Below are 11,939 nucleotides of genomic sequence, written 5' to 3' on the forward strand. Positions count from 1 at the left end.
GCGAATGTAAATATGGCAATTCCATGGCTAGTATTCCCACAAGATTTTCTGCCAAGTTTCTGGCGAGTTTCCTATTTGGTTTTCGGTCTGCTGAAGTTAATTAAAAATGGTTCCTTGTTTGCCCTCAAATAGAATCCTCCCCACTCACTCATCTAGAGGTGGAATATATGCTAATCTATATGTACTATATCTATGCAAATTTGTATATTCGTTGGGGTGTGATAATGAGTTGTATGGATTATTGCCAAGATACATATTTCTGTAATTTCATGTAAATTATCCATCATTTTTTGTATCAAGCGTTAAATATTGTATTATTATGATAGACAATCTAGAGAGAAATGTATTTATGCATATTATTAGTTGTTAAAATAACCTTGCATTAGTCATACATATTGTTTGAGATTCTATATATAAATAGGTACCATTTTGAGGGCCTTAAACGCAAAATTTCTTATGTATTTTTATTTTATTCGTGTAGTATGAGAGATGATGATGAAACGAATTTTCATTTTAATTTGAAGACTAAATTAAGCCTGAAATTAAAACAAATAATTTCTGCATAGACCTAGACACCTAGATTGACACCTGTTTCTACCTTTTAGGATCAAATTTCATCCAGAAACTATATGAAATTCTGATAAATAACCTTCCCGTGACACCCCGCCATCTGCAATTAGGAAAACTGCAACATTTGTGCCTCAAACCATCTGACTCTTGGACCAATCGTAGTCGTATCTACCACTTGAAACATCTCACACTTTGCTCGAAAGCGATAGATACTCGTAGATAGAGTGAGAGCAAAACTATCAATAATCACTTCGCTGGAATTAAGACAACACTTCAAAAAAACTGAAATAAATCATTAATTACTCGAAAAGCAAGCTGGAAACTGGCTGAAAAAGATGTCAGAAATCCACTCGAGCCAATAATGAAGACTACGAGATACATATGTATCTGCGAGAGCGGACGGACAAGTGCGTGTCTGCGACTGTGACTGGGTGTGTGTCTGTGTCTGCGTCTGCGTCTGGGACACGGGTTCACACAATCCATCAATCGATCGACGATCCATCAAGGCGATATTGAGCGTCCAAGGCGGCTGCCAGAGGCACATAAATCATGTGTGAGAGAGAGAGAGAAACGTTGATAATTAGAAATGAAGAACAAAACTTCAATTGAGTTGTTCAACGCTAAAAGAGAAGGGCCGGGCCAAAAGCAAATATTTGCCCGATGGCCAATTGCCAATTGCCAGTTCAAAAAAAAAAATAACAAGTTGAAACCCGACAATTGTCGGGCAATTACAAGGATGGAGCTGCAGCAGGAGCAGAAGCATTACACATATCCTGCGCTGGCTGGCAATCACACAAATGAGCCTCTAATAGAATATTAACTCCCAAAAAGCGATTCGGGCAACCGCCTAACCAAATGCAGTGGTTATGGCTGTCCCTGTCGCTGGCTCCAGGAATGATTATGGCTGGGCGAAGAAGGGAGAACTGGAGATGGAGAGCCCAGCTCTCGAGGCAGCAGCAGGTAAACCTGGCCCAAAACCAAACCAGTTCTGGAAAACCAGCAGCGGAGCAGCAGGCAGCAGGCAGCTCTGAGAACCCCGAATCGAAGTCCGGTTTTGAGTCGAAATTGAATTCGATGTTCGAACATTCGAAGATCGCACCCACACTAGTGCACCGCCGGGCACCAATACACTCGCAATCCACCTGAGAGCACACACATACCATGACAGAACCATCTCTAGGGTTCGCTCTCTCGCTGCTGCGGCCGCCGCCGCCAAGGGTTTCGGTTTCGACATCGAAGTTTTGGGATGGTTTTCGAAGAGTCGGCCCTGGACCTGGACCCGGACCTGGTCGCCGGCCCGGTCCGACCCGGCAGTTCTTCTTCCACGCACACCGCATGCGCATCGCGCAGCAAACGGAACAGACAGGCAACATAATGTTGCCTCTGAATGTGGCAGGCAGGCAGGCCAGGCCAGGCCCGGCCAGGCCGCATGGCCGCGCTCTATAGAGGTGCACTCTACGCACTCACTTGCGTGGCATACACTTGTCGGCCTGCTCGCACCCGCATGCGCGTCGTGTGGCCCCGCCCTCGAGTTTCGAAATACTTGAATGATTTTCAATATGGCCGCCGTTTTGACAGCTCCAATTGTTGTTGTTGTTGCCAGATGCGCCATGCCGCGCGCTGTGGCAGACATTTGCCGACGATTTTGGATGATTCGAAGCGGCGGCGGAGACCACTTGCCGCCGGTGCCGCCGGTGGTTCCGTGCAACGAAACGAAACGAAAATAAATTGAGATCGAAATGCGAATTTAAATGAACAACTTAATTAAATGCCTAATTTTATGGAAAGCTCTCTGTGATTTGATTTCATATTTAATGAATAATAAAATTGTTTATGAAATTGATAAATGTTCTTGGTTATTTATCATTCGAAGTGGTTTATGCGAATATTTAGAAATTCTAAAGTCAGATCTAAAGATTTAAAATGGAAATTATTGAGTAAAATAGTTATAAACTTTAGCAATAGCAAGAAAGGGAATTAAATGATATAATATATCATTATTTTCTGGAGGAATCCTTACGTTCTTAGGGGAAATTTCTGTGTCGATGTTGTTACTGATAAATGATAAATACATATGAAATATCATTATTTTCTGGTGGAATCCGTACATTCTTAGGGGAAATTTTTGTTTCGATACGCATATTTCTCTGAGAGCCAAATACAAATTTTATATGTGGTGATCTTTGATGATTTTTGATATAAATTAATATTGTTTCGTGATTCACGTTCATCAATGAGATCAACTAATATAAAGGAGGCATTTAGTTCCTATATATGTTAATCATTCAATGATTTTGTACAGTTTGCCAGTTAGTATTGCCTAATTAATTTCAATGTGGATAGGTTTGAAAACGCATTAAAGAACACGAACGTCTATACTAAAATATCTAAAGATCTATCTAAAATATTACAAATATTACCCATAGGCAATAGGAGCCGAATATCTGTCTATTCTATAAGAAAGTTTTGGGTCGTCGTCGTTCTCGCGAGCACGGTAAGCGACTGACCCGGGGTTTGGGGCGCATTCCCTCTAGAACTCCTACAAATAACTTCATGAATCCATCTTGATCACATTTCACCCAATGTAAATCAAAGAAAGCACTCCCCATCTTCGATAAAAGACTACCTGATTGTGCATTCGATTTCAATTATCACCACCAACTGTTGATTTCTGTTGAGGGGAAAGAGTGGGAACATCATATATAAATTTCCTTACGATTCTACCCCGTACATCTCAATCTTTTTGTGCGATATTGCTGGCCATTAAAATTAAGTAATTTGAAGACAGAAGGCAGAGGGAAATGTTGTCACAACATTCCAGTAATTACCCGTAATGCCCAAAGAACACAACAATCCCGACGACTGCCACGACGACGACGATGTCGCTAATGATCGAATCATTTCGGATAATGGCCCAAACCGAAGCACAGAGCTGAGAACTGTATCTGAAACTGTATCTGTAACTGTTGGCCATAAGAAAGGCCAATGACAACACCAACAAAAAGCCAGAGAGAGAAGAGCACAGAAGACACCGAAAGTCAACTGAAAATTGAGCTGCAGATGTAAGTAAATCAAATAAAATCACGTGTCATTTGTCTCGGCGACTCATTGAAAGATAAGATTTTCGGTAGCAGCTAGCAGCGGGCACTACATGTTCAGGGATACCGTGGGTTAGGAGCGGCAGCTCCTGAAAGACCTCAAAAGACCGCTCAAATGCACAAAAATGAAGTGCGTGGCCATTAATCAGAGCTTTACTAAATTTAATATGCGGTTAAAAGTGCTAATGACGCTGGTCGGGCAATCGTTTAAGCCTCATCCATGCCCTCATCCTCCGCCTCCGCCCCCACACACAAAAACAAACTACAGGACAGCCGGGGGAAGGGGCACGGGTACGGCTACGGGGTCCAGGCACAGAACAGACGGAACCAAGCAGTACATAAAGTTTAATGAGGAACCACTTAACACTTTCAGAGCTTTTTACGTTTTGCTGTCATTAGAATGATTTTTGCCACTAACTACGATGCCAGGAATTGCACTGCGAGAAATTGTGGAGGAGAAATGGACAAAGGATGGGGATTTTGGTTGTGGAAATGAAGCGGAAGTGTGCTTTAAAGATCAGATTTCATGCTACTTCGTTTGAATACAAAGTAAAGGGGAAAGAACATTCCTAAAGTCATGGTTTCGAATCAAGCTCAAAGGTTCTTCAAATTATTATAAGGAAAGTATCATAAAATATTCTTAGAATTGTTCCAAAATCAATTAACCCGAATCTAGATTATTCCCTAGAATATTACGTATTCCTCGCAGAATATTTAAATTGGATTCTTTCCCATTTTCACGTCAAGTTCAATATTCCTTTCCTTGTCCACAAATTTGTTGCAGTGCACCTGTCCTTTTCTTTCTTTGGGTATCCCTCACAGCCTGCGGCCAGTGCATATTTCCTTCCGAGTCGTCAGCGGCGGAGGCCAGCCACGTCGATGGCGTTGTCGTCATTATCCGGCCATGTTCGCAATATTGCACTCTCCCCAGCCCAGCCCCGCCCCCAACCATCCCACAGTCCGTCCGCCCGCATTTGGCACGAGGTCTGAAGCTGAAGCTGAAGCCGAGGTCGGGGGCTTGAGTCGGGGCCAGGGACTTACCTCTCTCACTGTTTCGCATTGGCGAAGGCGTCAGACTCGAAGGAGCAGCAGCAGATGCAGGGGGAGGGGAGGGGAGGGGAGCGGAGGAGGAGTACGAGTGCGGGAGAGTGGTTCCGGGATGGGGTTGGGGTTGGGGTGGAGCCAGCGCGTGTATTTTCAAAACAAATCGGCAACAATTTCATTAAATGAGTATCATATTAAATTTAATGATGCAGCCGTATTTCAGTTTTCGTTTCGCTTTCCGTGTTTTTCTTCTGAACAGTTTTTGTTCTAGGAACAACGTGGCAAAGGATCCGGGAAGGAAGGACCAGGAGCCGGTAGCTGATTTCAGGAAATCTTCATTTAGGGATTGGGAGATGTAGAAATTGAAGTACTCTTCTGGATGTGATGTGATGTGATGAGGCTCCGCCGCCAGTTGTCAGCCCGGAATTTCTATTCCGAAAGTTATATGGATATATTCCACTTGTGGCCTTCGACTCTGATGAAGTGGCTGTCTGTCTGTCTGTCTCTCTTTCTGTCTGTCAGCCTCTTGTTGTGCTTCCCATTGCTGCTCCTCTCCGGTTGCCTCTCTGGTTGCTGCTCCTTCTGGGGCCTCTGAGTGACGAATTGCCAACGAAGCTGGCAACGATTATGGATTGTAATACATCTAGCAGGTTGCACCTCATTGATACTTATCAGCCGGGGAAGCCGGAAGAGTGTGGCCCTAGATTGACTTTTAATTATCACAGACGCGACTTTGCCCATTTGCCAGTCTATACATCAAAAAGGGCGGACTTTTAGAGGGAGGAAAACTTTGCTTGTGGAATACATAAATGATGGATCGAATATGTACAAGGAGGTATGGACCTTGAGGCATTTACTTGAAAGAAGTTGAACTTGTCTTTCCTAGAGGGTTCCCTGATACCCTATATACACCTTCATCTATATCTTTATTCTTCACATCTCCTCTTCAACTGTCAATTGCCTAACTAATTCCATGTCCTGTTCCATTTTAATGGCATCCAAACGCAACAAAATGGCGAAAAATCACAAAAACTAAAGCAAAAACTGCAAGACAAGGAAATAGAATAATGCGTAAGCTCACTCAAGTCCATTACCAGAGCAAAAGAGATGGCAAGCAGAGTCAAGGAAAGAGACAGCAACATCGATTGATGCCTGACTGTTGGATGGTGCGGGGAGGGTGCGGGGAAATTAACCAATTTATCTTTGTTTGCTGCACAACAAGAAGAAAAGCTGAAGGCGAAGATGGAAAATAAAAACAGGAAAAAGTTTACAAAAAAAGAAAATACAAACAACAAAAGGATCTGCAAGGATACATCAACAATGGCGACAATGACGACGACAAAAGCAAACCGAAATAAAAACTAAGAAAAAAGGGTGTACGGGGGAGCCCCAAGGAGCTGCACTGAAAGGATTCCGCCATTAGAGAAGGTTGGGGGGCTATGGGGGGTGGGGAGTGGGAGCGGGAGTGGGAGTGTATTGCCGCCGTGTGACACATTTCTGCTTTTAAGGAGGATTGCATTTGTTACGTGTGCGTTGCCTCCGCTACGGTTCAACGGCAATCGATCAAGAGCCAAACATTTTTCGGTTCGGTTCAGTTCGGTTCGGCTTGGTTGTGGGGCAGTGGCTCCAGAAGGAGGGAATTTAGTCAGTTTGAGTGAGTGCACTCATATATTATTCGTTTGCTTTTCGGGTTCCTGCCTTGGCCTGCCCTGTCTCTGTCCCGCCTGCGTGTGGCATTCGCTGGGAGGACAACAAACAGCAAGGACAACGACAGCGACAGCGGCAAGCATTGGTGTCCTGCCGCTAGACGGCACACTTTTGCCTCCTCCTGTCACGCAATGGTGCATGAAATTTGCCTGCCATCGCGTCCTAGGCGCACTTTCACTTTCTCCTCCCAACACAGAGAACAGAAACAGAAACCCACACCCTGCTACTGCTGCTCCTGCCTTAGGTAACAGTTGCTGCTGTTGGCCTCTAATGTTATTAGGTCCTCTTCTGCCACAGCAAAGCCATTCCTCATTTCTACAGTTTTCCATTTTCCATTTTCCCCCGTACTGCACATGTGCTGACAGCAGCCTGTGGCTGCCTCCGCTCTCCCACTCTCCCTCTCACTCTCTCACTCTCTCGCTCTCTGTGGCACTGCGAATATTACATGTCACTCTCCACATGGCCACGCATCCGTTGCATCCTGGTTTACATCCTGTGCCACACGGCTGTGCCATGGCTGGCAGCGTTGCAGAAAAAGCAACATCAGGAAATTAAATTCCATAAATCTTGACTAGTTATAAAGGAAGCAAAATCAGCTAGAAGGACGTGTACATTTTTTAATATCCTAAGTGGAGCAACATGTGGTTTAAGGATATACATTTTAAAGCTTCGCTCGGAGCCGCATTTGCCCTCCACTCAATCAGGGCATCAGTGGATGCGACATGCGACGAGGCCTGTAAGCTGGACGCCAGAGGCACTCCACCGCTACCTCTACTCTGCGCCATCTCATCATCATTAGAAACTGCGAAATATCCACCAAATACGCCGCACAGTGGGCCATTTCACTTGGTTAAATCACAAACTTCGGAACGAAAGGATGATTGAAGGAAGGATACAATACATGGTCCAAGTTGAACTTTGGTTCCTTAATATCGCGCCGTCGTAAATATAGTCGGCTTAGAAGCTATCGATATTATCTCCCACCAAAAACCACTGACGTCAAATTGGAATAATTCGGAATTCATGATTTTTCTTATACATTTTTCGCTTTTTTTATTTTAATTTTATTTAGTGTCTATTCTATTCTAATCGATATGTTAGTTATCGATATAGCAAAATTTCAAGGCATCATTCATCAAAAGAACTTTGTCTTAACAAGAATAACTTATGTATATTGCCGAATATTTATGATATGTATCTTATATGTTCTTTGAATATTCCTTTACCCAAGGTTGGAAGCTCCTTCTGTGGATCGGTGCGGTTTAGGCGCTATTTAAGTGGCGCTAACCAAGGCTTTTGGTACCTGCGACAACCCTATTTTGTCCATTATTCGTGCGGCTTATTTGCCACATAATTGATTAAGTTGCATTCGAATTAAACTTGTAAAAATAAAAATATATAGAAAATAAATAGGCGATGCCTGATGCAAAGAAAAATTGGCTTTAATTGTCATACATTTTTGGATATCTAGTGTCCCTGGATTTTGACAGAATTACAGAAAATTCCCTGAATGGCAGGCTCTACGTCTATTGTCATTCTACATATACATATATTACGTGACTATACATTATCAAAACTGCTCTACTCGAAAAATCATCAGTTGTAATAGCTGAAGCAATATGCTGCCGTTTTCATCACGCAAAACACTGCAAGTGTTGTCCGACTTGGAGTCCAAGGCGGAGGATGCCGCCGTGAATGAGTACGGGAACAACACTCGGGCCTGGCGCAACCAGTACAAGAATCCGAATCTGGCCAGATATGCCATTGGACTGGAGTTCGCAAACCCAAGACACCTAACTGGGGAAACGTCGGGGGACACTGATAGCCAGTACTCGGAGAATGGCAATTCCTCGACAGCCACTCTTCTCGACGGTTTCTCGTCCGACTCTAATCGTCTGGCCATCACTGACCTGGATAACCAGTAAGTGGCATTCATTGACCCCCGTTATTCCTATTAAATAATGACGCTACCTGTTGGTACAGTCGCGCCTTAAGCGCAGGAAAGACCTTGACCCGGCGCTACCGCATCTAACTGGAGTCCAACTGCCACTCGGATGCTCTGTGGAGCGGCCTTTTTCTGGAGCGGAGCCTGTGTCTTTCTCTGTGCAGAATAAAATATGCATTTACTCTTGTTATTGTTTCGGACACCAATCGTCTTTCTCTTGGGTCTAGACGGAGGGAGATCTTCGCCACAAGTGGAGTTCTGGAAAATGACTTTTGCCCCAGCTTTTCGGCTAATGTCCCACTGTGCGTCGCTCGGTGGTGGCCTTAACTTGTTTTTGATGTGGCACACTGCAATGTCCCGTCCGAGCGGCTATCAGCGGCCATCCAACGACCCACCGCACAGACATATATGGCCAACAAACTGATGGATCGCATGAAGTGGGGTATTTATTATCCACGCACTTTTGCGGCATCATCCGCTGATCCGCCATGTGCCGATTAAGAGTCGTGTCTCTGTCTCTGTGGTAATGCAACTTTAATTGCTGATCAGTCGTTAATTGTGGCAAATTACGGGGATAGAGTACCAGACAGAGAGAGCCAGAGATTAGCCACAGACCAAATCCAGCTGAAACCCCAATGGAGAAGAAAAAGAAAAAGTCCTCATTTGATTGGAGTAATTAATGGCGACGCTTTTGTGCGCCAAATATGGCGCCCAGATGATCCTCTTTGCCAGCTTTGGCTTTAGCTAAATTGTGGTAAAAGTAGAGGCATTAAGTTTGCTGGCAAAAATCCCAAAAACAATTTGAATAATTTCTGTGCAAAAAAATTAATTTCCTTTGTGATGAAGTGAAGCCTAATGGCATATTATTAAGAGTTGCTAAAGTGATCGATTTGTGGCGCGCAAAGCGGAAGTTTCCCTGGAGCCCAGACACCAGACAGCAGACAGGACCTCAATTATGGATGGCTCCAGGAGTAGAGAAGATAACCTCAACCTCAGTGGAGTACGAACTGTACGGAGATGGTGTGCATCTCATAAATATTTCATCGCGTATTTAGAAGGCAGCCGCAAAAACAGAAAAACGATTGTGCCTGTTGCACTTGGATGCCTCACTGTGGCGGCTACTGGATGTACCTTCTGCCTCCACCAGTATGGAGTGTGATTAACAAGAATGGTGGCAATTACAGGAAATTGCTTCCTTGCACCTTCCACACAGAGAGCGAGAGAGAGAGAGAAGCCATGGCCTGGGCCAGTTGATTATTTCACAAGGAAAATGTGCGTGCACTTTTTACTTAATCGTAAATTTGATGCATGCTTAATGAAGACATTTCATACCCAGTACTGCTGCTGCTGCTGCTTCTCATTTTGCAATCACTTTAAAAGCCATAATAAGGGTGAAATTTTAATGACTTCATTGCCAGGTCCGGGTCCGTGGCTCCATTGGCCAGGGGCCGCCCTGTTGACACAGCCATTACCCCATACCACAGATCGCAGACCCCAGACTGGTGCCCCAGACTTTACTTCACTCACACAACACTTCCTGTGCCCCATTTAGTGCGTGTTTTGGTGGCTCTGATACTCCGCTCATCGAGTAATTTTTATTTTTTCGTTAAATAATTCATGTTATTATAGAAAACAGCCTTTTAAGTGGAGCTGCAGCCAGTGTACGAGTATGAAAAAACATTGAAATTGAACATTGAATATTTTGCTTTTGTTCGAGTTCTGCTTTCTTTTCTCGTCGGTCGGCCATTTTGGAAAGGAAAGGTCTTTCACCGGCACCCAATGCACAAAATCAAAGGGCAGCAAATGTCGGTTTATCTCTCGGATGCCATTAAGGTAGCGCTCATACTCATCCATTGACAGGTAGGAAATTTATCGCCTGCATTCTCCCTCGCTCCATGGCCCTCAAATGATTCGGAAAAACCTGTTTTCCTTCTCAGCTGCGTGAGGTCAATGGCTGATTCTGATTGCGATGCTCCTTCTGGTTCTCCCCTCTCGGCTTAAATTTTAATTACAGAATTTTTGGGGTAAGAAATGATTTAAATAAAGGTCAAGTCTTGGTCAGAGATCCAACGCAACATCATTCAATATGCAGTTGGTGGCCTAAAACAAAGGCTACTGGTTCGGACAGATAACAGCAGAACATTTGGAGCATTTGAAAACAGATTTTTCATGTTTGGAAATCAGTAAATAGAAATATATCTAAACGAGTGATTCATGGCCTCCTCTTTTAGTATCAATTATTCAATAAAGTCAGAGTATCTTAAATAAGTACAAAGTATCATGGAATATACCCCATTATATGCCAAAAAAGTATCCATTATGACCCCGTACTCGTGCAATGCAACCAACTTGTTGCTGGCTGATGGCTCAGAGAGTGTAATTATTATGGGGCTAATTAAAAGCGAATTAAATTTAAGCATCTGCCTCGCACTAATGAATATTTATTGATAATTACAATAATTATGCAAATGTGCAACAATTTCAGGCGGCACGAAGGCCAAGAGTCTCCCCATCCGGCGAATGGCTGTGGATCTTTGAAGAGGGGTTCGGGGACGCACAGAATTCAGCTGAAATTTCCCCTTATTCAAAAGTATTCAACACATGTCCTTCAATTGCAGCAGAACAATGCATAGAGAAATGCTCTCTTTTCCCTACCCTTAACCTTAGACACCCTTCTGGCCCTTTCTCTGCTGACTTTTCACCCAGGACTCTTTTCTTTAACCATTGAGCGTGTCCTTGGCATGTCGGAATGGCGTATCGAATGGATATGCAAATATTGGCCATACAATTGTTCGGCAATCCTTTGTAATCCTTGCCGTAGGTAGTCGATGATGTCCTTCAAAATGTCAATCGCCAGGCAATGACCGTCATAAAACTTCACTTTGCATACGCACAGCACAGCACACATCCTTTCGCCGCGTGGGTGGAAGGATGGATGGATGGATGGATGGATGGATGGATGGGTGTCTGTTTGTTTTGTGTTTTGACTTTATCCTTTTGTGTGGAGTGAGTGATTTATGGCGTTTGACTTTGCGGAGTCCCAGCCAGAGTCCTCCTCATCCTCATCCTCATCGTCAGCGACAGATGCGAATGGGATGTGCGGACAGTCGTAGATCAGTTTCCATTTCACTGTTGACACAATCGGCGGCGGCTCTGGTTCTGGCATCTTCTGTGGCTCCTGTAAGTTATAGATTGAATTTGTATTAGCTTTTCCCCCTCTATTAACAATCTCTACTACCAATTTTCTGTGTGGTCTGTCTGTATATTTTTCTGTGGCTCTTACAAAATTGAAAGCCTTAAAGCCAATCAACGGGATATTTAATTATAATTTTTCTCTGCACAACAAAAAATAAATGAATTCTGGTAATGAAAATTCGCTCACTTTAATCGACTCTGGCAGCGGCGTGACGATGATCGATTTTCTCTGAAAGCCCCAGCAGAGAGACAGCGCGGAGCAGCAGGAGAGACAGGAGAGGCCCATCAAGGCACACCTGTTTGGCCCTGGTGGCACACTCGTGCTCTGCTCCACAAAAGACCTAAGAGCTGGGCAGCTGGCGGAGGAAGACCTTGTTCCA

General features: G+C 44.0%; 1 protein-coding gene and 1 long non-coding RNA gene across 2 annotated transcripts; both read left to right on the forward strand.

The window, feature by feature from the left end:
* Positions 1-7,956: 7,956 nt before the first annotated feature.
* Positions 7,957-8,564, forward strand: LOC6897525 (uncharacterized). The gene is made up of 2 exons (XM_002137639.3): positions 7,957-8,340; positions 8,403-8,564. Exons 1-2 carry the CDS (start codon positions 8,039-8,041, stop codon positions 8,449-8,451), a joined length of 351 nt encoding a protein of 116 aa, XP_002137675.2. The 5' UTR covers positions 7,957-8,038; the 3' UTR covers positions 8,452-8,564.
* A 1,343-nt stretch (positions 8,565-9,907) lies between these two features.
* Positions 9,908-10,571, forward strand: LOC117183320 (uncharacterized). Its single transcript, XR_004468476.1, has 2 exons — positions 9,908-10,224; positions 10,302-10,571. It is a non-coding gene; the product is annotated as an uncharacterized lncRNA (long non-coding RNA).
* The last annotated feature ends 1,368 nt before the right edge of the window (positions 10,572-11,939 follow it).

This window comes from Drosophila pseudoobscura, chromosome 2, assembly GCF_009870125.1.
Source record: "Drosophila pseudoobscura strain MV-25-SWS-2005 chromosome 2, UCI_Dpse_MV25, whole genome shotgun sequence".
Lineage (NCBI taxonomy): Eukaryota > Metazoa > Arthropoda > Insecta > Diptera > Drosophilidae > Drosophila > Drosophila pseudoobscura.

What these genes read in the sequence shown, in the direction of transcription:
- LOC6897525 (XM_002137639.3), top strand. Translation starts at nt 8,039, where the DNA reads ATGCTGCCGTTTTCATCACGCAAAACACTGCAAGTGTTGTCCGACTTG. An exon ending in ATCACTGACCTGGATAACCA is followed by an intron (nt 8,341 to 8,402) that starts GTAAGTGGCATT and finishes CTGTTGGTACAG; the next exon opens with TCGCGCCTTAAGCGCAGGAA.